Source organism: Echinops telfairi, unplaced genomic scaffold (genome assembly GCF_000313985.2).
Source record: "Echinops telfairi isolate 266 unplaced genomic scaffold, ASM31398v2 ScPeMD7_7410;HRSCAF=8448, whole genome shotgun sequence".
Classification (NCBI taxonomy): domain Eukaryota; kingdom Metazoa; phylum Chordata; class Mammalia; order Afrosoricida; family Tenrecidae; genus Echinops; species Echinops telfairi.
In genome coordinates, this window is record NW_022111310.1 from 3467178 (window position 1) to 3490141 (window position 22964).

At 55.5% G+C, this 22964-nt stretch overlaps 1 protein-coding gene across 3 annotated transcripts in view; it reads left to right on the forward strand.

Moving 5' to 3' along the window:
- The window catches only part of COL15A1 (collagen type XV alpha 1 chain), a 109599-nt gene that overhangs the window by 28816 nt on the left and 57819 nt on the right, over positions 1-22964 (forward strand). For all 3 annotated transcript variants that reach the window (XM_045296602.1, XM_045296603.1, XM_045296604.1), the window contains exons 3-5: positions 15130-15677; positions 16810-16884; positions 18647-18727. In XM_045296602.1, coding sequence (XP_045152537.1) covers positions 15130-15677; positions 16810-16884; positions 18647-18727 — 704 coding nt within the window. The remainder of the gene's footprint in view (positions 1-15129; positions 15678-16809; positions 16885-18646; positions 18728-22964) is intronic.

The window sequence follows — 22964 nt, forward strand, 5'->3', positions numbered from 1 at the left end:
GAGGGAGGGGAGAGGGGAGGAGGCCACAGACCAAGCAGATGGTCTGGTGAGATTCCCAGGAGTCTTCAGGAGAAGGGAGCCAGCAGGCCTGGGCAGGGCAGGGCAGGGCAGCCTGGGCGCTGGTGCTCTCTGGGGCTTTTTGGCTCCTCCTGGAGGCAGATGGGGAGCGGGGTCAGGTGCCAGGGGCCTACTCTCTCCCAAGGGTAGAATGCAGGACCATCCAGGCCAGATGTGCCCTCTGGGGCCCTGGGGCAGTCACTCCCCACTTCGGCCCACTGACCCCTAACCAACATGGGCTCATATCCGACCCCACCCTCCAGCCCGACCCCACCCAGGAGCACCAGCCAGCTCAACAGTGCCCTTCCAAGCCCACTGGAGTGCCCTTCATCCTCACACCCGGTGGGAGTGAGTGGGAACCATGGGCAGGGCCACCTTTTGGCTTCTGGGGCAGCGGATGTAGGAAGGGGATGGGAGCTCGGGGTCTGGGTGTGGATCTCTCATTTATGTGGTGAGCATGGCTCACGGGTTGCTCTCTCAGCTCCTTTCCTGGCGTCTGTCGCTGGGATCCACCCCTTCTTTACAGATTCCAGGAGCAAGCAGCCTCGCGGGGCGCACGTCGTGTTGGTGAGGCGCAGTTCTCTGTGTGGCCACGGGGGGCCGCTGCCGCACACGATCCCTGGCGTGGCCTGGGCCTGGGCCTTGCTGGCCTGGTCTCTGCGGGCCCTTCTCCTCCTCCCTCCTCCGCCCCTTCAGGCCTTAAATGCTAACAGTTGTTCCTTGGTGCCACACTCAGTTCCCCAGGGACACCGGGCCCCAAAGGCCAGAGTAGCCCAAACTTGACCCAGAACCCAGCATGTGGAAAGCTTGACCTGGGAGGAGTGGTGCCTAATGTCCATCCCTGAGAGGAGGAGAGGGTGGGGGCACTTTTCTGGCCAGGTCTCTGCTGCCTCTATGGGAAAAAAGCCTGAACCCTGGCCTGTTTGTTTCTTCATCCCTAAGATTTGTCCTGTTTCCATGGAAACTGGCCTCAGGCCCCAGGGGGTAGGGGGAGGCAGGGAGTCGCACCCTGCAGTGGCTTTACTGCTCAGAATTTCCTCTGCCCAGTCCATCTCAGAAGGCCTCTGGCTTCTCTCAAAACGTGTGCTCAGGAGGCGGAACTGAAGGCTGGCAGGAGCGAGGCCCAGCCACGTCTGTCAGTCCGAGGGCGGGCTCGGCGCCACGCCCCAGGTCAGCCCCTGCCCAGCCAGAGCAGGTGGCTGGCATTCCAACAGGTAACACACCTCAGGTCTCTGAGGAGACGGACAGGGATGTGGGCCATCTCATGTGCAAGGGACGAGGCTCAGAGACCTGGACACAGCAGAGACAGGGCTGGTATGGTAGTTACATAGGTTAGTGTCAATTTGGGACTTGAGGGGATTAAGAGTGAAGGGCTGGAGTCTAGTCTGTCAATCGGGCCATAGCCAATGAGGCCTCTGTGTGGGCATGGCCTTCTCCTGAGAATTCTGGGAACCCCTGCATTCCCTCCCTGGAGGCAGGAGACACATTCTCTCTCTCTGCTCTCTCCCTGAGAGACACTCTACTGACATGACACCTGGCACTATGCTGATAGACCCCGTGCCCTGGCAGCTGGAGGAGCCACGTGGAGACCCCTGCCAGTGCTGAGATGCTTACAGTAACACTGGATCCAAAGACTTTGCATCTACCGGCCTGTGATCTTCCTGCACTCAGCGTCATTGCATGTGTTTCATGAGTCTGAAGAGGACTTTATAGATTGGTATCGGACATATGGGCTAAATCGGACTTAATGGACTTGATGTGGATGGGGCTGGGATGTTTTCTCAATATTCAGCTGCTTTTGTATATAAAGCTCTTTTCTATACATATGAGGGTGTCCATGAATTTTTTCTCTAGTCTACCCAGAGTAGCACACCGTGAGATGAGGGAGGGTGTTACCAAGAACAGAAGCAGCATGAACAGAGACAGGGGCAGAAAGGAGGCGGGAATGGGAGAGGAATCGGAATCAGATTTTCACTTGATGCTTAGGGCGCTGGGGAGCCATTGAAAGCTTGGGAGCTTCTGGGCAGCAGGGTGAATGACTGTTGGTGGAGGCGCACTGACTGTGAGCTTCGTAGGATCGCACATGCCGCTTACAGGCCCATCTCCTCAGTGCCACACACAGAGCCAGGCGCTATCAGTGCCCTCCAAACACAGGCCGAAACATCTCCCAACGCGCACGCACGCACATGCGTGCGTGCACACACACGTGAGGACGCTATCTACGAAGTGAGAAATCAAGGCAGAGGTCAAAGTCAGCCCCGGACCTGTTGTGAGACCCGTGTCAGAGAAGATACCAAAGGGACTCCACATGTCAATCGCTCTGATGTGCAGGTGGGGAACCTGAGGACAGCCAGGTAGAGTGGCCTGTCCAAGAGCAGAGCTAGAATCCATGGCAGAGCTGGGATTTGAACTCAGAAGTGCTGCCCCTCCTGCCTGGGTCACTCTTGTTGCCTGCCCCTTGGCTCGGTGCATCCCTGGGGCCTTCCGGAACCAGCGGGCCCAGCCTGGTGCAGGAGGGACAGGAGGGCTGCCTGATCTCAGACAACGAATGAGGATGTAATGAGGGTCTTCTTGGTGGTGGGCCCAGGCCCGACCTTACCGACCTGTTTTGAGCCTGGCACTTGCAACTCTGGGCTGAGCGGGGGTCTGTGCATGTAGTAGGCACTTCCAGGCAACCCGTTGGGGCCTGAGGCTGGATGCTGGGGCTGGGCTGGGGGAGAGAACAAGGTAGAAGGCGGTCCTACCCGTCTTTGCCGACTCAAGGAGCTCCCAAGTTGGTGGTGACTGCCACATCGATCAACAGAGCAGAGATCAGGGCCAGGTGCTGGATCAAGGTTGCCCAGATCACCTGGTAGGACAATCCAGGAAGACTTCATGGCAGTGGTGACAGTATGGAAGGTGAGGATCAGTTCTTCGGATGGAGGGAACAGCACATGCACAGGCTGAGAGGGGTGACGGGGCCCGACCTTGGGGTGAGTTGTGAGTGTTCCAAGGCAGCCAGCGTACGAGGGAAATGGCAGGATCGTACATTCTACCGAGCACTTTACCTGCTGAGCTGTGTTGCCCGTAGGTGCGGACAGTAGGTTCAAACTCATAGCGCCCTTACGCACCACAGGACCAAGCATCGCCCGATCCTGCAGCGTCCTCAAAAGTGCTGCTCTGTTTGACCCACTGTCAGTCCACCTCCTTCCGAGCCTTCTCTTTGTCCGCTGCCCCTCCGCTTTACCAAGCACGATGTCCTTCACCAGGAGCCGGTCCCCTCTTAACAACACACTCAGAGGACGTCGTACCCTCCGTGACCTCTCAGGAGCAGCCTGGCTGTACGTCTTCCAAGACAGGGGTGCTTGTTCTCTTGGCAGCCACGGTTCTGTCGATAGTCTTCACCAGCACCGAAATCCAGATACCCAGATTCTTCTTCCGAAGGCCTTCTTTACACGATGTCTAACGGTCACACGCCTCTGAGGCGATCGAAAGCACCTGAGTCCTCAAAGGGACACCCGGGCTCTTCAGCGCTCTGCAGGGTCTGCTGCCGTGATTTGCCCAGTGCACGTCATTTGACTTCTTGACTGCCGCTTGCATGAGCATGTTTGCGGGTCAAGCAAGATGAAGTCCGTCGGTCATGCTGCTGTCTGTGGGTCCAGTTGTAGGATTGGGTCTTCTTGATACTGAGTTGCGATCCATCCTGAAGGCCTCCGTCTCCTTCAGCAAGTGTTTCACGCCCCCTTGTTTTCAGCTGAGCACTCAGGCGCATTCTTCTCTTTGAGTCGCACAACTGATCGAAGAGGTAGGTCTTATTGTCTACGGAGAAGTGTGGCTTCCTCCCAGGAAGGTCCCTGAGATTCCTGAGACTGGACAGCCCCAGAATGAGCTCACCCTACCCAGGATGGTGAGTGTCTGCCCACCCCCTGTGACCTCCACTCCCCTCCTCCCACCCAGCACAGAGCCATGCTGGGGCACGGAGCCATGCTGGGGCACGGAGCCATGCTGGGGCACGCCATTGACCAGTTTATCTTAGCCCCTGCTTTCTCCTGCCTTCCCTGGTGGCCATCTAAACAGGTGGCCCTCCTGCTGGAGGCCAAGTGGAAATGGGCCAGTAGCCCCGGGGTGTCTTTGAGGATGGGTCACTCCAGGCCAGTGGTCACTGTCCAACATTCAGGAGGGAGTGGGGGGTACTAAGGGCCGGGCTGGGCTGACTTGGGCTTCCTGGGAGGTGTGGGTTTGACTCCCTCTGTGCCCCACTTACTGGAAACAGATTTGTTTGCCGGCCACACAGGTCCGTCTGAGGGGCTAGTGGGGCAGGGTAAGAAGGGACCTCTTTGTAGGCATCGCTTTTTCCTAAGCTTCTACCTGGGGGTAGGTGGTTACAAGATGGGCTGCTAACTGTAAGGCCCACAGTTTGAATCCCTCAGCCTCATGTCCCATAGCATCACTGTGAGTCGGAATCAACGTGATCTCAGTGAGTTGTACATATGTATCTATACATACACACATGTATACATACACATATGTATATGTGTGTGTATATACATATATATACATATACATATAATCACTCACTCACTGCCATCAAGTTAATTCCGACTCGTCATGACCCTGTAGGTCAGGGTAGAACCACTCCTATGTATTTCTGAGGCTGTAACTGTTGCTGGAGAGAGTAGAAAGCCTCATCTTTCTCCCAAGATGTGTGTGTGTGTGTACACATTTGAATTGCCTGTGTGTGGCTGTTTACATATGTACGTTTGAATTCCCCACTTCCACCATGAGAAGTAGGTGGGGACGTCACCACACCATCATCAAAATTGTCCACCCAGCGGCTGGATGGCCACTTAGCAAATGGCCAAGGCTGGACCTGAACCCGGCTCTGTCCAAAGCTGAGAGCGTTCCCCTCAACTGGCTCTTCGCTTTGCCAGCTCTCTAGCTGCCCATCCAATGGACAGTGCCTGGCGGGGCTGGGAGGGGCACTCGCTTTTCCACTGCTCTCTGGCCTGGTCTCCTGGCCCTCGAACCCTCCCCTGACCACTGGTCTCCCTGTCTGTAAAACAAGGCCTTTGGGAGATGTCTGATTATTACTCTGATGATGTTGAGCAGTAATGCATTCCGAGAATTATGCTGTGAGTCTGGGTTTCACCAGCCATGGGCAGCGCTAGGTGGAGCTAAGCACGTGGGAAACCATCTGCCTGGCACCCATTCCCCCTCAGCCCGTGGGCCCCCAGGACACCACTTGGGCCCACGCTGCTGGTTTAAAGTTAGGGATTCTGACCCGTTCACTTGTGACTTCTTCTAAACCAGGATCCTCCCAGACAAAACAGGGCTTCTCAATCCTGTTCTCAGTAGGAGATAGGGGCGGGCAGGAGAAGCTTGATCACCGGATTACATACAAGAAGAAAGCAGAGGTGTGCCCACTCATGCATGCATGTGTGTGTTCATGCGTGTCTGTGATTTTTGTTTGTTTTTTTCTTTAAACTGTGGGAGAAAAGAGATCTCAGTGGGATGTTTATTTTTGTTTCTTTTTCCCCCTTGCTTTCTTTGTTATCCCCCACACACACACACTCACACACACACTCACACACACACTCACACACACACTCACACATACTCACACACGTTCCTTTCGTTCTTCCCTCTCGTCTCCAGCTTTTCTTTCCTCCTCTCCCCTGCCCTTGGCCTCTCTCTCTCCATCTGAACAAACGTGGGGAGCCAGCAGTAGGCCTTGTCATTTCTAAAGGCGAAATGAAGTGTCTTATAAATTATGTAAATGTTTCCCATTTCAAATACTTGAAACCTGGTACAAAATTCCACGTGCACTGAAGGGCCTCCAGTGCAGAAACCATCTCCTCCTCCATACGCCTGCCCCTGCTACCATCCTCCTGGAGACAGCTTCTGAGAGTGTGTGTGTGTGTGTGTGTGTGTGTCCCCACACATATATTCCATAGACACTTACTAACACATGTATACATATTTACACACACACATGTTAGAGTACATCTAGAATGATATACAAGAAATTAGTACTTGACTAGATTGTAGGGGGTTGGTTTAGGTTATATATTTCCAACTGAGAGCAATTCTGGTTTACACTTTTAATTTCTCCTCTTTCTTAGTACATCTTGTTGATTGTTTCATAATGGTACCTGTGGATTGATATCATTTTAAAGGCTGAATTGTAATTCATTGTATAGCTATACCATAGCATTATTCTTTGAATCATTTCCAAAGCTGGACCGGTCTGTCTTGGAAGGAGTAGGCCAAAACACTTCTTAGAGGCACGTATGGCAAGGTTTCCTCGTACGTCCTTTGGACGTGCTGTCAGGAGAGACCAGTCCCTGGAGAAGGGCGTCGTGCCTGGCAGAGTGAAGGGCTGTGGAAAAGAGAAGGCTCTCAAGGAAAGGGGCGGACACGGGGCTTCCACAGTGGGCTCTGGCATGTGAACAATTGTGAGGATGGTGCAGCACCGGCCAGTGTTTCTTCTGTTGTGCGGCATAGAGTCGCTGTGGGTCAGAACTGACTTGCGGGCACCTAACACAACAGAGACGGATGTTTGACTTTGCCAATCTGATAAGGAAAGTGGTATCTCTTTGGGGTCCTGGTTTGCATTTCTCTCCATATGCATACGATGGACTTTCTTTTCATATATTTAAGAGCTGTTTTTTGGTTTTCATTTCCTTTGCTGAGGAAAGAATTTCCTGTTCGTGGCTTGTTTCCCTATGGGATTGTTCCTCCTTTGCTTACTACAGCGGTTCTCAACCTGTGGGTCGCGACCCCTTTGGAGGTTGAAGGACCCTTTCACAGGGGTTGCCCGATTCATAACAGTAGCAAACTTACAATGATGAAGTAGCAACAACAATAATTGATGGTTGGGGTGTCACCACCATATGAGGAACTGTGTGAAAGGGTCGCAGCACTAGGAAGGTTAAGAACCACTGGCTGACTCCATTGTATGAGTTCAAGGATCAGGGAACTTCTTCATCGGCCTGTGGTGTAGACAGTGAATAACTCCCTGGTCCCCAGCGTTGGTTGCTGCGGCTTTGTTTGTATGCTATGCGGAACTGCAGGAGTGTCTGTTTTGCTGTAATTTAAACAAATCTGTCCATCTCTTCGTGCATGCTCTCTGGGGTTGAGTCCGACCTAAAATTAAGGTCTGCTTTACAGCAAAGTGCAAGCTGTCGAGCAAAGGCTTGGGATTGAGGAGCAGGCTTGCGTTTGGTCAGCAAACACTTTCTCTCAAAGCCGCGGTGTCAGCGTTCATCAAATCGGGAGGTTGGACTTTGTCCATTCATTCATTCGTTCATTCCCTTGTTCATTCACTCACCCATCAGCACCGGGCTGACAGCGGCAACACGGTGATGGGCTGGTGCTGTCCTAGTCCACAGCGTCCAGTCTCTGGGATACGGGGGCTACTGCAGGCGAAAGTAGAAATCACAGAGGAGATGTTGTACGGTGGTTAAGTGTTTGGCTGCTCATCAAAAGCGTGGCCGTTCAAACCCGCCGAACGGCTTCTATAAAGATGAGTCTTAAAAACCCATGGGGGTGATTCTTCTGTCCTGTAGCCTCACTTTGAGTCAGAATAGACTCGATGCCAATGGGCGTGGTCTTTTGGGGTCTTGATGGGGTGCCACAGGTGAGTGTGATGGGAAGGGGTAGGGGCAGGCGGAGGGCATTCGTAGGGCTGAGGTGTGAGGACCTGCACAGCAAGGGCCCTCGAGGGACTGTGTCGGGAAGCGTGGCCGAGTCCTGACCACAAAAGGACCAGGGCCCGTGGCCTGACTCTGACCGTGGTGGCCTGGGCAGCCACAGGTGGCTTTGCTTAGAAGCAAAAGCAGCAAGTGCTTCAGATTTGGTCTTTGTTGACAAGGGTCGTTTGTTCGTGAAAGTGTGAAATCATTGTCACAGAAGGCTTCTTTGGGGTACCCACTGCTGTCTCACCGCGGCCCGAAAGGACAGAGGGAACAGTCCATTCGGTTTCCCAGATTGTAACTCTGTAAAGGGGAGCCGCTGATGGGTTACCACCAACCCTTCAGTCCGCCAGCCACAACACCTAACCCGTGGCTCTGCTCGGGGTCCTGAGCTTGGCAGTGGTGCTCAGTCTTAATCAGTGTCTCCAAACATTTCAATACAAAGAAAAAACGTCGTGTAAGACATATTATATTCAGCTCTATTTTAAAAAATACACTAGAATTCATGGCAGCACCCAGCCACGTAAAAGATAGTGTTGTGATTTAAACATTCCTGACATACTCTATAAATATTGAAATGAGGGTTCAAAACGCTTTTTTAGTAGGACATTCTCAGCTTGCTACTCTAAAATACCCACCAAAATAAACTTTATGATGGTGCAGGTCATATCTCACTAATTTTTAATCATCCCATAAAAATGACAAGCAAGTACTCAGGAGCTCCCAGCGATGCAGAGTGTGCTGTCAGAGCCGCTGCAGCCACACAGGGCAAAGCACAAGAGAAGAGGTAATACCGCCAGGTGTGCCCCAGTCCCAAGCTGCGCCCCTGCCATAGCCTTACACAAAATAAACACGTTATTACAGATACAGGTTCAATGCATACACAATCATAAAGGTCACTACGAAAACATTTCAAGACATCATAATCTTTGAAAAACTGCTGCCAGTGCATCAATTCCAGCTGACATCACCCCACAGAGATTCTGAGACTGTCGATCTTGACAGGAGCAGACAGCCTCCACTTTCTCCCACAGAGTGGCCAGTGGGTTTGTACTGCTAACCTTGGAAGTAGCAGCCCAGTGCCCAACCCACCAGAGCTGCCTACATCATAATTACGCCTGATGAAAAGAGTGTCCCCTAATATTCGTCCATTGACGCTATCCCTGTGTCTTGCAAGATGAGTTTCCAACCTGAAAAATGGAGCTTAGCATCCCCTGAGTCTCGGTGTATCCAGTGCTACCATAGCAATGTAACTGGGGGTATTTAGAAGTGTTCCCCCCCCCCCTCAATTTTAAGAATACCTTTTTGCTCTCAACCCTTTGCACACCATCAAAGTGTGTGACTGTAGGGTCAAGGTTAACAGTGCAGTCATTTGATCTCAATGTAGCCTTGTTTCTTTTGAGAAATGCTCGCACCTTATCAGCATCATCATTTGAAGGAAAAGCGATTCCCTGAGTTGCTTCCGGTACTGCTCCTTCTCAGATCAGCAGTCATTCCCCAAGGGCTTAGAAACGTGACGCGGCCTTCCCCTCCCATTCAGGGCGACCCAGAACTGGAGAAGGGGCTCTAGGAAAACCCCTGACGTGCTATATGACTCTTCTCCTGACACTACGTAACCTTCCCAACGAAGTGCCTTGCTTCTTTTAGATGTATGATTAAGAGTTTAGATTTCAGCTTGGTTTCCACCTATATACCAAAAACACCACTTGTGGTGAATCGTTCTTTTTGCTATCTTCTTCCTTGAAGTTCTAGTGTAGAGGTTTTCCAACTTAATTTGACACCTGGCCATTCTTATACTGTTTCATCTTGTTGGGCAATCCATCCGCCAAACGTTGCCTTGAACTGCTTTCGGGAAACCGTGGGAGCCAGTGCCAGAATATGAAGTCTTCTCGCGAGTCCCTGACATTGTTGTCCTGAGCATTCTTTCTGGCCGCCACCCTTTATGGGCCTTTAGTACCTGATTGAAGTGTGCGTGCCGCACGCGTTCTCCTGGTCAGGCGTGTCTGGTGAGCCTTTGCTCCGTCCGTCTGTCTGCAGGTCCCCAGGCACTACGTCAGCCCTCCTTCCTTTGGCCCTTCCTGTTCCCTGTTGTTTCTGAGCAGATCCACCGCTCTGATCTTATTGTTGCCATTGTCCGTGGTTCCACAGTGAATCTGTTATAAACCTCTGGGCATTTCTCGGAAACCTGATGCCCAATGTTGTTTTCTATGAGGGTGAAGATCTGTGTGCCTTTCTTTTAATTTTCTCATCCTCCGTCTCAACGGATGGGGTCTTAGCATCTTGTTTTCAGTCCTGGTCCAGTGGGAAGCCCTAAGCAAAAACCCTTCAGCAGCAGCAAGGCTGGAGTTGAAGCCCCAGGGCATCCAGGAACTCAGCTTCCCACAGGTGGCCAAGAAGTTCACAGAGGAGTGGGAGAGAGACCCCAACTCCTGACCCCCATCCTGCAGCACCCACAGGAAGATCGTCCACAGTTGGCCACTAGCATGCATGTGTGAGTACATGGTTGGAGGTGTTTGTATGTGCTTGTGTATGTATATGCACACGCATGTGTGTACTTGTGTGCATGCGTGTCAGTGGGTGTATGAGTGCAGGCATGTCATGTTATACATGCACTGTGCATGAGGGTGTGCGCGGATGTGTGCATGTGTGGGTGTGGGTATGCATCTCTGTTAATGTTAAGAGTGCATGTTAGTGGGCATGTGTGTGGGAACATTCACAGTGAGCTTCTCAGAGCATGCTGGGAGGTATGAAGAGTCACACACACACACACACACACACACACACACACACACACACCCCCGTTCAGAAACAGTCCATCAATTCATCTGGAGCGCTCCCTGGGAGCCTTTCCAGTCACACTCCCTGGCCCTCATCACAGAGGGTCATTGGTCTAGAAACTGGGTCGAGCCCCACCCAGAACCCTGGGGCGAGAGGGCCCATCTTAAGGAGGCTGCGGCAGTGACCTGGCCAGGGTCATCCTGCCCCTCCCTAGCCCTGTAACCACGGCCAGTCATTTCATTTTCCTAAGCCTCGGCTCTTGGGACAGGAGCAGGTCATGCTCAGGGCTGCAGTGGGGACTGAGTAACATCTTTGCTGGGGCCCAGGGACAGAGCACCCAGGCACCCAAATGGACTCATTTCCTCGTCAGCACCGGAGAGGTCAGAATCACTGTTGAATGATTCCAGAAAAACAACACAGCAAAAAATGTGTTTGCCGCATTGCTGGCACTGTTTGCCAGCGTTCTCATAGACGGTCTGCTGAATCACTCCCCTGGCCCCGTAGTACTCTTACCCCATCCACGGGGCGCAGGCCACACAGCTGACACCTGTGTCTAAGGAGACGGGTGCAAGAGAAATCAGGTCTCATCATCCGGCGGGACTTTGTTTGGAGGTGTTGTAGAGCAGCCTGGGTCTTCTCTGGAGATCAGCCTGTCAAGGGCTTCCGTGTGGTCCCTGGGCTTCCCCAGGGTCCATGGCTTCAGCTGTAGCCCAGGCAGTTGCCAGGGGAGTCTGCTCCCGCCCCTGGTCCTGCTCCTGGGGAGGACACTGCTGGACTTTGAGCCCCACTCAGCCCAGGCCACCTGTCTGCTGGGTCCTGAGCACCACTTACACGGCCCCAAAGCCTTGCTTGTCCATAGTCCTGGCTGCAGTGACCCTGGCCACTTCCCCCTGGGGCCTTCTGCCACCTAGACCACTGTAAGTAATGTGTCAGTGAATGAGTGGGGGGATAGGTGCCCCTTCACATCAGTCTGCTGTCTTCTCCCAGGGACCATGGTGGAAGGGACCAAGGCTCTGAGCCCGAGTGCTCCCCCGGCCATCAAGGGAGCCCTGGTGGCCGAATGGTTGAGCCCAAGCCCACCCAGATCTGCTCTTACAACAATGACAGCCTAGAAAACCCATGGGAAAGCTCCGCGCTGTCACACGGGGTCACCCTGAGTCAGCGTCGACTCCAGGACACCCCACAACACAACCGATGAGGAGGCCTCTCATTCCCCACCCACCCATGTGTGAGTGGTTAAGAGCCCAGGGCTGGGTCACATGCCTGGGATTGCACCCTGGATCAGTCTTCGCTTGTACAAACAGCCTCGCTTCGGTAGGGCTCGGTTTGCTCTGAAGTCAAGTGGGGGTCGCAGTGCTGAGCCTGTGAGTCGGGTGGCCGTGAGTCGGAATCGACTCGATGGTGGTGAGTTTGTTTTCTGGGGTAACCTCACGGGGCGGCTGTGAGGAACGAATGAGCGAATGTCTGGGGCCAGCTCAGTGGGGCGCCAGGTGCAGAGGGATCGCTTGGGGAATACTGATTGAGGATGACGACAGGACGGTGACTGTCTCAGGGGTGACCCTGTCCGTCCAGTCCTCCAAGGCCTTGAGACTGCATCTGCCCCCCCGCCTGGTCCCCCTCCCCCCGAGGCACGCAGGCAGCGGACCACGCTCAGAACAGAATGAAACAGATTGCAATACACCGACCCACCCTGTTCTGTAGACAACAACTAAATACGCACCCACAGCTATTCCAACTCACGTCCACTTCCGGACAGAGTAGAACTGTCCCGGGGGCGTTTCTGAGGCTGCAGCCCTTCTAGGAACAGAAAGCCTCATCTTTGTCTCGTGGGACGGCTGGTGGCCTCAAACTGCTGATCTTGTGGTTAGCACTTCAGTGTCAAACCCCCTGTGCCACCAGGGAGCCCGCTGACAGAAAGATGGGTGGTGGGTCTATTCTAGGATACCAGCCATCCCAAACCAACCGCGCCGCTGTCGGTTGCTCTACAGAGTGGCCCTACAGGACAGAGGCGGACTGCTCCCTGGGGTCTCGGAGCGTGTCCTCTTTATGGGAGCAGACAGCCTCCTCTTTCCCCTGGGGAGCAAACCATGGGACTTTCTGTTCGTGGCCCTGTGTTTAACGCACTGCGTGGCTTTTGACATTTCCCAAAGTGCAGATCATGACCCATGAGCAGTGGTCCTCAATCTGTGGGTCACGACCCCCTTTGGGGGTCGAACGACCCTTTCACAGGGGTCGCCCGATTCGTAGCAGTAGTAAAATGACAGTGATGAAGTAGCAACAAAAATAATTTTGTGGTTGGGGGTCACCACAGCATGAGGAACTGTGCAAGGGCCGTGGCCTTAGGAAGGTGGAGGACCACTGCCCTAGCTTGTCCTGGAAAGCCCCCCGGTGCCCCAGCCGTGAAGGCGCTCAGCTAGCAGCCATCATACGGTCAGCCGTTGAGCCGGCCACTCCTCTGTGGCACACTCATCTCCCACGAGACCAGTGTCCACGAGACCCTGTGGATGGAGCCAGTCCACTCTTCCCCGTACGGTCCACTCTTTTGGTTTATTGACAGCACGCTCTCTCTGCCCCCGCGTAGTCGTTATTTTATTTATGGTAGGAAGAATTGCTATGTTTAAATACAGGTGTGTACATTTTTAAATCGTCTTTACTGTGAGAGTTTGCGCTGCAAAGTAGGTTCCCAAGTGAGCGTTTCTACGCGCGATGTTCAGGGATGCCGGGACGGCACATCAGCGTTCTCCTAAGTCCCTTCTGGTTGCTCCATTCTGGTGCTGTTCACACACACACACACACACCTCCTCATCTTGGCTCTAGAATCAATGCTGACCTTTGGGCCGCATCATGGGTGACACCCTATATTGGGTTGCAGCCTCGGGTGGGTGGGTGTGGGCTCAAGGTCCAACAAGTGCCCGGGGCCACTGCCCCAGGGTGTTGGTCCCCTAGTCTCCCCTGGGCCAGGGAGTCTGGGCTGTTTTGAAGTTGAGTTCTGTCCCCCATGCCCCTGGCGTTCTACCAGAGCCTGGCTATGATGTCCCTGAGCCGCATGGTCCTGAATGAAATAGAAGCAAAAGTCATCACTAAAGAGGAAAGAAACGGTGTCGGTGTCTGACATCGACAACTGAGCACTCACTGTGTTGGGCTGAGTTGCCCAGGGAAACCAAACCGGCGGCACCCATCCATGCGCTAGAAAGAACTGTACATCAAGAAGGGATGCCACACCAAGACGGCAGCCCAGCCCGGTCCTGCTCAAGTCCGTGGGTCCGATGCTGGCCGGGACCCTCTCCGGCATGCAGTCAGTGCACCGCAGGCTGGTGACACCGAGACGTGCAGCGGGGTGGGGAAAGATCACCGGCCAGTGGGTGCAGAGTCACCTAGATCCAAGGTCAGTGGAATGGCAGTGCAGGGTGCTCTCAGGGTGGGTGACCCACGCAGGCTGCTCCCGGAGACAACACAGCAAGCAGGAAGGTGAAGGGACAGAGAGAGAGGCAACTTCCCAGTTTCTCCTTACAAGAAGGCCACACCCCCAAGGAGGGGTCGCCAAGCTGTGACCTGATTGACAGGTTGGACCCCACTCCTGCACTTTCCTACAAATCCCACTGGACATAAAATCATCTGGCTACCACAGGCATCGTAAGGGGGACAGCTGTTTCTGTGTTGCAGGTGTGCGCGCCTCTGTTTACATATTCCGGTGAGTGCTGGTGGGTCCCTGCGGATTCCTGGCCCAGGCGCCTAACCATGCACTCAGCCAGCCACCCACCACCTGTCGGCCACTGACGCCTCCCTGTGGCTGTGATGCTGGAAATAAACCTGGGGGCTATGTCCAAAAGCCAGCCAGTGAAAGCCCCAGGGACCCCACCTGTGCAGTCCACGCCCTCCCGCCCGCCGTGGGGATGGCCGAGTAGCCCTTTGTTCCACGGCTTCATTCCATGGCTCCACGAACTTTCTGAAAGCCCCTCATACACGCATGGTGTGTTACGATGCAAATGTCCACACCCGCTCACTTAGAAGGTGCCAGCTTTGCTCTCAGTCAGAGATGACTGTCAACTTGACTGTGGTGCTCGGACCAGGGCGACTAGTGTGGTTCGCAGCAGTTGACCTCCGTCATGTCCCGACGACGGGAATTTGCTCTGGTCCAAGTAGCTCTCGCCTGTTCCGTGGCAGGAGGTTCTTCTCTGGCCTTTCAGATGTTGATGGCGGTCTTTTCTTTCTTACGGCTCATTTGTATTTTTTAAACTTTATGTTATTGCATTGTTCTCTTCTTGCCATTTCGTTTCTGTTTCTTGTGGTCTCTGTGAGGTTCCCGGTCTGTGAAGCACGAGGAGCGGATGCACGGAGACAATAACTGACGCTAGCATTCATCGGGATGTGCAGGGGGCCGGAGGGCGGGGAGGGCATCTGGGGAGCAAACCGTGAGTGCAGGAGGGGGGAGCGCTAGCACTGCTTGTGATGATGTAGTTACAATGCCTTTTTGAAGCCATTTCACTGTGGAAGTGTATGCTGTGTAAATACTACAGCAAGAGAACTTTTACAGATCCAGGAAGGACGGTCTCTCCTCGGTGCGCCCTTCCACTCCCTGCAGATCACGGTGTCACGTGTGGCCCCTCTCCTCTCCCTGCAGACCCGGCGTCCCACGGCCACCTGGACCTCACGGAGCTCATCGGGGTCCCGCTGCCCGCCTCCGTGTCCTTTGTCACTGGCTTTGGCGGCTTCCCTGCCTACAGCTTCGGGCCCGGCACCAACATCGGCCGCCCTGCACGCACGCTCATCCCACCCACCTTCTTCAGGGACTTTGCCGTCAGCGTCACAGTGAAGCCCACCAGTGTCCGTGGGGGCGTGCTCTTTGCCATCACCGACGCCCTGCAGAAGGTCATCTACCTGGGCCTGCGGCTCTCGGCCGTGGAGGACGGCTGGCAGCGGGTCATCCTCTACTACACGGAGCCCGGCTCTCTCGTGTCCCACGAGGCCGCCGTCTTCCCGGTGCCGGTCATGGCCCACCGGTGGAACCGCTTCGCTGTGGTTGTGCAGGGTGAGGAGGTGGCCCTGGTGGTGAACTGTGAGGAGCACAGCCACGTCTCCTTCCGCCGGTCCGCCCGGGCCCTGAAGATCGAACCCAGCGCGGGCATCTTCGTGGGCAATGCAGGGGCCACGGGCCTGGAGAGATTCGTCGTGAGTGTCCAATCCCACTCCCCACAACCAGGGGGCTCCTGGGTACACATTTCCCAAGCAGGAAAGACAAGCCAACAGCCCTGGGCCCCTAGTGGCATAGTGGGTTATGCCTTGAGCTGTTTCTGGCCGAGGCCAGGAGTTTGAAACCACCAGCTGCTTGGTGGGAGAAAGATGAGGCTTTCTACTCCCATAAACATGAATGGCCTTGGAAACCCCCAGGGGCAGTTCTGCTCTGTCCTGGAGGGTCACTGTGGGCCAAAATCTGCTTGATGGCAGGGAGCATTTGTGGTTTGGGGTTCTACCATGGCTAGGAGGTAGGCGCTAACCTGCCTCAGACCCAGAAGCGTTCCACGAGAGGAAGATGCGTCCATCTGCTTCCAGAAAGAGCGCAGCCGTGGAAACCACGGGACAGCTGGACTCTGCCCTGCAGGGTCACTGAGTCAGAATGCATGCGGTGACCGGGGGTCATAGTTAAGTTATTGGGATGGGTTCTGATGTCCTCAAAGAGGCTCGCATGGGATGGCAAGATGCACGCTAGGCTGGGACCTTAAAAGCTAGGGACACCCGCCCCCTTGCCCCTACTCGTAGGACTTACTGACCGCATCGTTATCGATGGGGCAGCCTTCCTCTGGGAAGTGGGGAGCGTCCACTGGCGTCCGGGTTAAAGGAGCTCTCCGATGTCAAAGCACTGGGCATATTTTAAGAGGGGTCTCTGGGTGGTACAGACAGGCAAGCCTCCCCACAGGCACAGTGGAAGAAAGGCCTAGTGGTGGTGGTGTGGGGAAAACCATTGAAAAACTTTGGGGAGCACAGCTCCTTCCTGAACACACGGGGTCCCCCTGAATTGGAATCGACCCTGCGGTAACTGGCGTGGCTTTGGGGGTCCCTGTTTAGTCCAGACTTTGATCACAGTCCACTCCAAGGGCCCTGCTGGTGATGTCCATGTGGTTTTTCCTGGAGACGTAATACCAGCAGGGTGGTGGGGCGCGAGGTGGCTGGGCCACCGCATCCCGGCCGCAGGCAGCAGACCTCACACAGGTTCCTTCACGCACTTGGCCCTGCCACAAATACCAGCGTGATTGTGGGGTGCGGATGTGTCAGCTGTGGTTCTGACCCCTCTGCTCTTTCCCAGGGCTCCCTGCAGCAGCTCATCATCCACCCTGACCCCAGGACCCCCGAGGAGCTGTGTGAGGCTGAAGAGTCCTCGGTGAGTCCCCCCACCCCATCTCCCACAGTGGGCTTGCACCCAGCAGTGGCCCCACCAAGGGCGGGCCTGGTGCCTGGGCAGCTCCTCATCTCCGGTGTCCACAGCATCCCTGAAATCTCTCGTCTTGGTGACCACGGCCTCAAGTCCTATTCTGGGCTTTGGGGGCTGTTTGACTTCTTAACGAGCTCCAGCCACATCTTGGGTGCTGGGCTTTCTGCTCGCTCTACACCCTGTCACGTTCTTCCATGGCTGTGGCAGGCAGTGGCCTGGTTTCCAGCCTTCCTGCCAGACAAGGGTGTCAGGATGCTGAAGTCTAAGGCATTCCGGGTGTGAATTCTTATAAAAGCGCACCTAAATTTAGCGGGTGTGCTTGGCAAGTAGACTAGTTCCTAAGTTGTGGATGGGATGGTGGGCAAAAGAAAATGGCTCAGTTCTCCCTCCCCTCCCCTTCTCGTCCCTCCCCTCTCCCTCCTCCTCCCTTCTCGTCCCTCCACTTCTCTTCCCTCTACCCTCCTCTCTCCCTCTCTTGCTCCCTCTCTCCCTCCCTCCTTCCAAGATTTACTAAGCCCCTGCCAAGTGATGGCCTCAGGGGGAGCTGGAGACACAGAGATCACCTGGGTGGTGTCCGGGCCTCAAGCTGCCCACACATCTCCACCCCCAAGCAGAGCGAGGGAGCCCCAACTGGAGGAGAAGGGCAGCAAGGGGAAAGAGGAAGGCCTAGACGGAGGTCAAGGAGGAGCTGACTCCCGGCCAGTGGCGAGTGGGAGGTCACCAGAGGAAGAGGCCACAGGGCTCCCGGGCAGAAGGGGCAGCGGGATGCACAAACGTCAGAGGCCGAGCAGAGGGGCTGTATCTCTGGAGCAGCTGTGTCCACCCGGACTAGAATGTACACTGGCTTCATTCACTAGCAGCCACAGCTGCCGCGTCCGTGGGGAAGAGCCCCAGCCGTGGAACCCGGCTCTCAGGATGCTCGTGCTCCCAGAGCCGGCGATCCGGGCAAGCAGGAAGCCTTGGGTGTGCTCGGTCAGTCCCCTCTGCGTCGCCCTTGGGGATGAAAACGCAGAAGCCACCCGCGTCCAGCAATGAGGCATTGGTTGCCCAGTGATGGCCCTCGGCCTCATTGGAAGCCCTTGTCGAAGGCTAATTATGAAGATTAAGGTGCCCGGTGGCGCTGTCTGGTCAAGTGGGTCTCAATGTTGGTGGCTCGAACCTCCCAGCAGCTCCACTCCCGAAAGATGTCGGCTTCATACTGCCTGGGGTGGCTGCGTTGGGATTGACTCCATGGCCTTGGGGGGTTGGGGGGTTCGGGGATTGGCGGGGGTGGAGTGATGAAGGCCAGGCAGCCACGTGAAGGGATGCTCAGGGTGGGTGGTTCCCAATGTAGAATTCCAATGGCAGACCCATCGGAGATTGGGAGTGCCTTTTGTCAGAGAAGGGAGGGGACGTGGGCAAGTGAAAGCAGATGGGTTGGAAACACTGAAACGCGATCGTTTTTTGTGTGTCTGGGCAGTGAAGTGCAGAAAGAGAAACAATAGCCACGCTGTGCGGGTATATGCACAGCACACGCACACTCGCGCTGTCTCTCACACACACTCACTCACCCTCTATGCACACATTTACTGTCACACACACACACACACACACACACACACACACACACACACACGCTGGGTCCTTCCACCTCTCTGCTGCTTCCCCCTGGTCAGGCTCTTCTGTAAGGTGCCGCTTCTCTGCCTGACGTGGGGTGATGTGTCCCGCACAGGCCTCTGGAGAGATGAGCGGGCTTCCGGAGACGGACGGAGTCGCTGAGATCCTGGAGGCCGTCATGTACACCCAAGTCCCGGTGAGTCCGGAGGCCACACCGCACACACTTGGTCCACCTTGGACCTACGATCTGCATCTTTGGCTTACCAGGAGGAAGGTTCCAGAGATCTCTAGCCGAAGGGGGGTTTTGTAAATACCCCAGAGGAAGTGGAAGCCCAATTATCTCAGCATCTTTCTGCCCCAAGACAGACACTCTGCCACTCCCCAGCCCTGTGACCTGGGGTCACTTAGCCTCTGTGTCTCACTTCCTCTTTTCTCAGAGGACGGCTACAGTGACCCTGCCCCATTGGGGTCACTCCCCAGCCCTGTGGCCTTGGTCACTTAGCCTCTGTGTCCCACTTCCTCTTTTCTCAGAGGACGGCTACAGTGACCCTGCCCCATTGGGGTGCTGCAAGGTTAGAGGAGGCCTACCAGAGCAGGTCTCTCCAGTGCCCAGCGTGAGGGAAATGACCCTGACAGTGGCTGGTGCTCGGGGTTCAACTTGAGTTGAAAGACTTCCCTGGGAGGTTCACTGTAGGCCATGAAAAAGGTAGCCACCCCACCCCCACGCCAAGGTGCAGGCCTCTTCCCTCCTGGGAATATTGGGGGGTGGGGGGTGGCTGAGACCAGAAAGTGGTTTCAGGAGCACTGAGTCAGACCGTGGGGACACTGACCAGCAAGCCCACGACAGAAGGTGCCCCAGCAATCACCTCGAAGCTCTGGCTTGCTTTGGGTCCAAGAAGCCAAGAGATGGAAACCAGAAACCAGCAAATAAACTGTCAGCCTGTGGCAGCCGGGTCCGGGTGGAGCAGAGTAGGACCAGAGAGCTCCGTGGATGTCGGCAGGTGTCACCGAGCTGGCGCTGGAAACACTCCTGGGTCCTGCCCATCCACATCATCGCTGCTTTGTGTGCGCTCAGTGCTGCAGCCCCTGTGTCCATCCAGGGGTCTTCCTGTTTTCCGAGCGTGATGTCGTTTCCCAGGGATGGATCCCTCCTGACCACGTGGCCAGAGGATCTGAGCGGCCCCAGGTCTTCCTGGCCTTGCCTCCAAGGAGCGGTGGAGACAGATGTTTGCTCTTCTAGGAGGCCAGGGGCCTGTCAGTGTTCCTCACCAACACTGCGACTCAAAGGCATCAGTTGGGCTCCAGCCTGCCTTCCCTCCTGTCCATCTTCTGCGGGCCTGGGAGGGGACTAGAAAGACTGTGCTTGGTCAGGTGCCCGTCCGTCCTCCTGGTCACAGCTTGGCTTTTCAACAGGGAGGTCTTCCGCAGCAGGCGCGCCTGATGTGCTCTCCCCTTTGACTTCTCGTGGCTGCTTCCATGGGGGTTGGTTGTGGGTCTAGTAAAACGAGCTCCTTGACAACTTCAGTCCTCTCTCCATCTACCGTGATGCGGTCCGTTGGGAGGGCGTTGGTTTTCTTCACGTTGCGCTGTCATCCATACGGAGGGCTGTCGTCTTTGACCTATGACCTTTGACCTTCCTCTGTAAGTGCTTCAAGTCTTCTTGGCTTTCCACAAGCCAAACTGGGTGACCCGGATCGCTCTGGGGTTTTGTGAGTCTGCCTCCAATCCCAGTGCCATGTTCTCCATATACTCTGGCTCTCTGGATTTTGTGCTCAGCAGACTGGCTGGATACGGTTGGCGAAAACATACAACCCTGACACACGCCTCTCCTGATTTTAAGCCGCAGTATTCCCTGGTGCGTCTCAGATAACTGCCCGCCCCCCAGGCCTGTGAGCTGGAAGGATATGAAAGCCACCTTTTTCAAACTGCCCTCTGCATAAATGGGCCAAGTGAGGCCCTAGATGGAATTGACTTCCAACGATGCGTGGGCCAAGCTGGAGCTAGTGCGTGGGTCTCCTGGTGCCTTGTCCAGGGTTCAGGCCAAGATCCTGGCTACTGGCCCAGGGTGGGCTGGGCTGGGGTAGGCTTGCAGAGGCCTCCCCCAACCACAGCCAGGTCCCAGGCAGCTGGGAGAGAGGAAGTTAAGGCTCAGTCCCCTACCCAGTGACGAAGCGGGCTACTCCTGGGCAGTGTTGCAATCCTCTGTGTCCATTAGCCGTTGATCATCCCAGGGGTGTGTCCAGAGCAGCAGGGCCCAGAGCAGTGGTCCCTGGGGCTTTCTCAGCCTGGGGCTGCACCCTCTCCTGCAGTGACCCAGTTCGCAGCCTGTGAGGGAGGCAGACTCAGGCCAGAGCGGGCCAGGAGAGGAGGCGGGGGATTTGAGGGCGCATGAGACACTCAGAGTCCTGGTAGAGTAGTGGGCTGCTCACTGCAAGATGGGTTATGTGTGTGTGTGTGTGTGTGTGTGTGTGTGTGTGTGTGTGAACTTTACATTGGAATAAACAAAAAGAAATATACAGCAGAATCAACACCGGCTGCTCCTGTGCCATCCTCGGTCCATTGCTCAGCACCACCACCAACTCCATGCAAGAAAGATGAGGTTTCCCCGCTCATAACGGTTCACAGCCTCCCAGACCCCAGGGAGCAGTTCTACCCTGTCCTAGAGGGTTACTGTGCGTCAGAATTGACTGGACGGCATTTGGCTTTTTAGCAGGAGGAGGTGGTTTGAAGGGAGACGCCTTGGACATGGACAGGGAAATGGGAAGGGATGAAGATAGAGGAGGGAAGAGGACCAGCTATGTGCCTGGGGCTCCTGTATCTAATCCCTTCCTATAGTCCTGCAAGAGAGGCGGCGCTCAGCCTCTTCGTATAGATGGGAGACCGATGCTCAGGAAAAGGGGTGACCTTGCCGAAGTCGTCCGAGCGAAGGGTACCGGCTCCAGCCTAGACTCAATGGCTCGCCACTCGGGGCCGCCCTTCCAGACCAGGGTACTGCACACACACAGGCCGACGGTGGTTGGAGGGGGCGAGGAACTGCTATGAAACAAATCCCCAAAGATGCCTGGAGAAGTGACTAAAACAGGTTGTGGGTGAGCCGATGGGTTGGGGACTCTTTGGACACCCCAGTGCCCATACTTTCCTCTCTGTTCACGGTTCTTAGTCTTCTCAGGGTGTTTTAAGAGAACTGGGGCCGACAGGAGGGTCCCGAGTGGCACCGGTATCTGGTTTCCAGCCAGGAAAGCCGATGGGAAGTCCTGCTCTGTGACACGTGGGCTCCCCGTGGATTTGCCGAACCAACCCAGCAGCAGGACTGGCTTTGTGTGCGTGAAGCCCAGAGGCCCAGAGTGTCAGCCCTAACTCCTCCAACTACAGGCTGTGGACCGACCAACCATGAGACAGTCACTTAACCTCTCCCCATTTAGTCTCCTCCTCCCAGAAGTGGGAATTCACAAGGGTGAGGCTGAGTGGTCATGCTTGCTCTCTGAACCGTGAACTGAGCCTGGCCCATGGCACATGCTCAGGGAATCTTACTGACGGTGGGTGGTGCCTGGTCGGTCTGTCTCTTGCGTGGATTAAGGGAAGGAATGTGTTAGAGTGACCAGCCAATATGCCCAATGGCTCTTGGGGTCTCTGTCTCCACACCTACTTCCAGATTGTCTTGGGGGCTTCCCAAGTACCCGAAGCCCCCCATCCGTCCCAGGAGAATCCCCGCAGGGCCGGGCCCTGAGGAGCGGCCTGCCCTGTGCCCTCTTGTCTGGTTCTGATGACCAGAATCTCTGCGAGGTGCTCCCGACCACGCTCTGCGTAGAGCAATCCACCACCTTCCGTGGCCTTCGCAGGGAACTCTGTCCCCACCAGTCCACAGAGGGGGACCCCTAGCACAGGGGCTTCCCAGCCTCTGTCCCCGGTTGACACACACAGCTAGGCTGGGGCCTCCCCCCTCACTGTCTCCTGGAAGGGCCCCAGGGTTCTCTTCAGCAACCACCCTTCGGGGACCGGGGATTTCCCTCCGAGTCTCAGACTTGGCCCTCCCCGCTGTCTGGCTTTTCTCTTGAAATGAATCTCACTTTCCCGTCTGCACGCTTTCTTTCTAGGCCGCCACCCTCCAGACACCAGCCACGGCCTGTGGGCTGAATCATGGACTGCCTGAGCCCGCCCCTCCACAGCCCCCTCCTCATTTAGAATAGGAATCCCTGCTCCCTGTTTGTAGGAAACCTGGGTAGCATAGTGGATTATTCGTTGGACTGTTAGCTGTTAGGTCAGCAGTTCCAAACCATGAGCCACTCTGCAGGAGAAACACCGGGCCTTCTATGCCGGTCGAGAGTTACAGCCTCAGAAACCACCGGGCCAGTTTTACCCTGCCCTGTAGGGGTGCTATGAGTCAGAACAGACTCGGTGGCAGTGAGTGGGGTACCCCATGCCTCCCCTGGGCT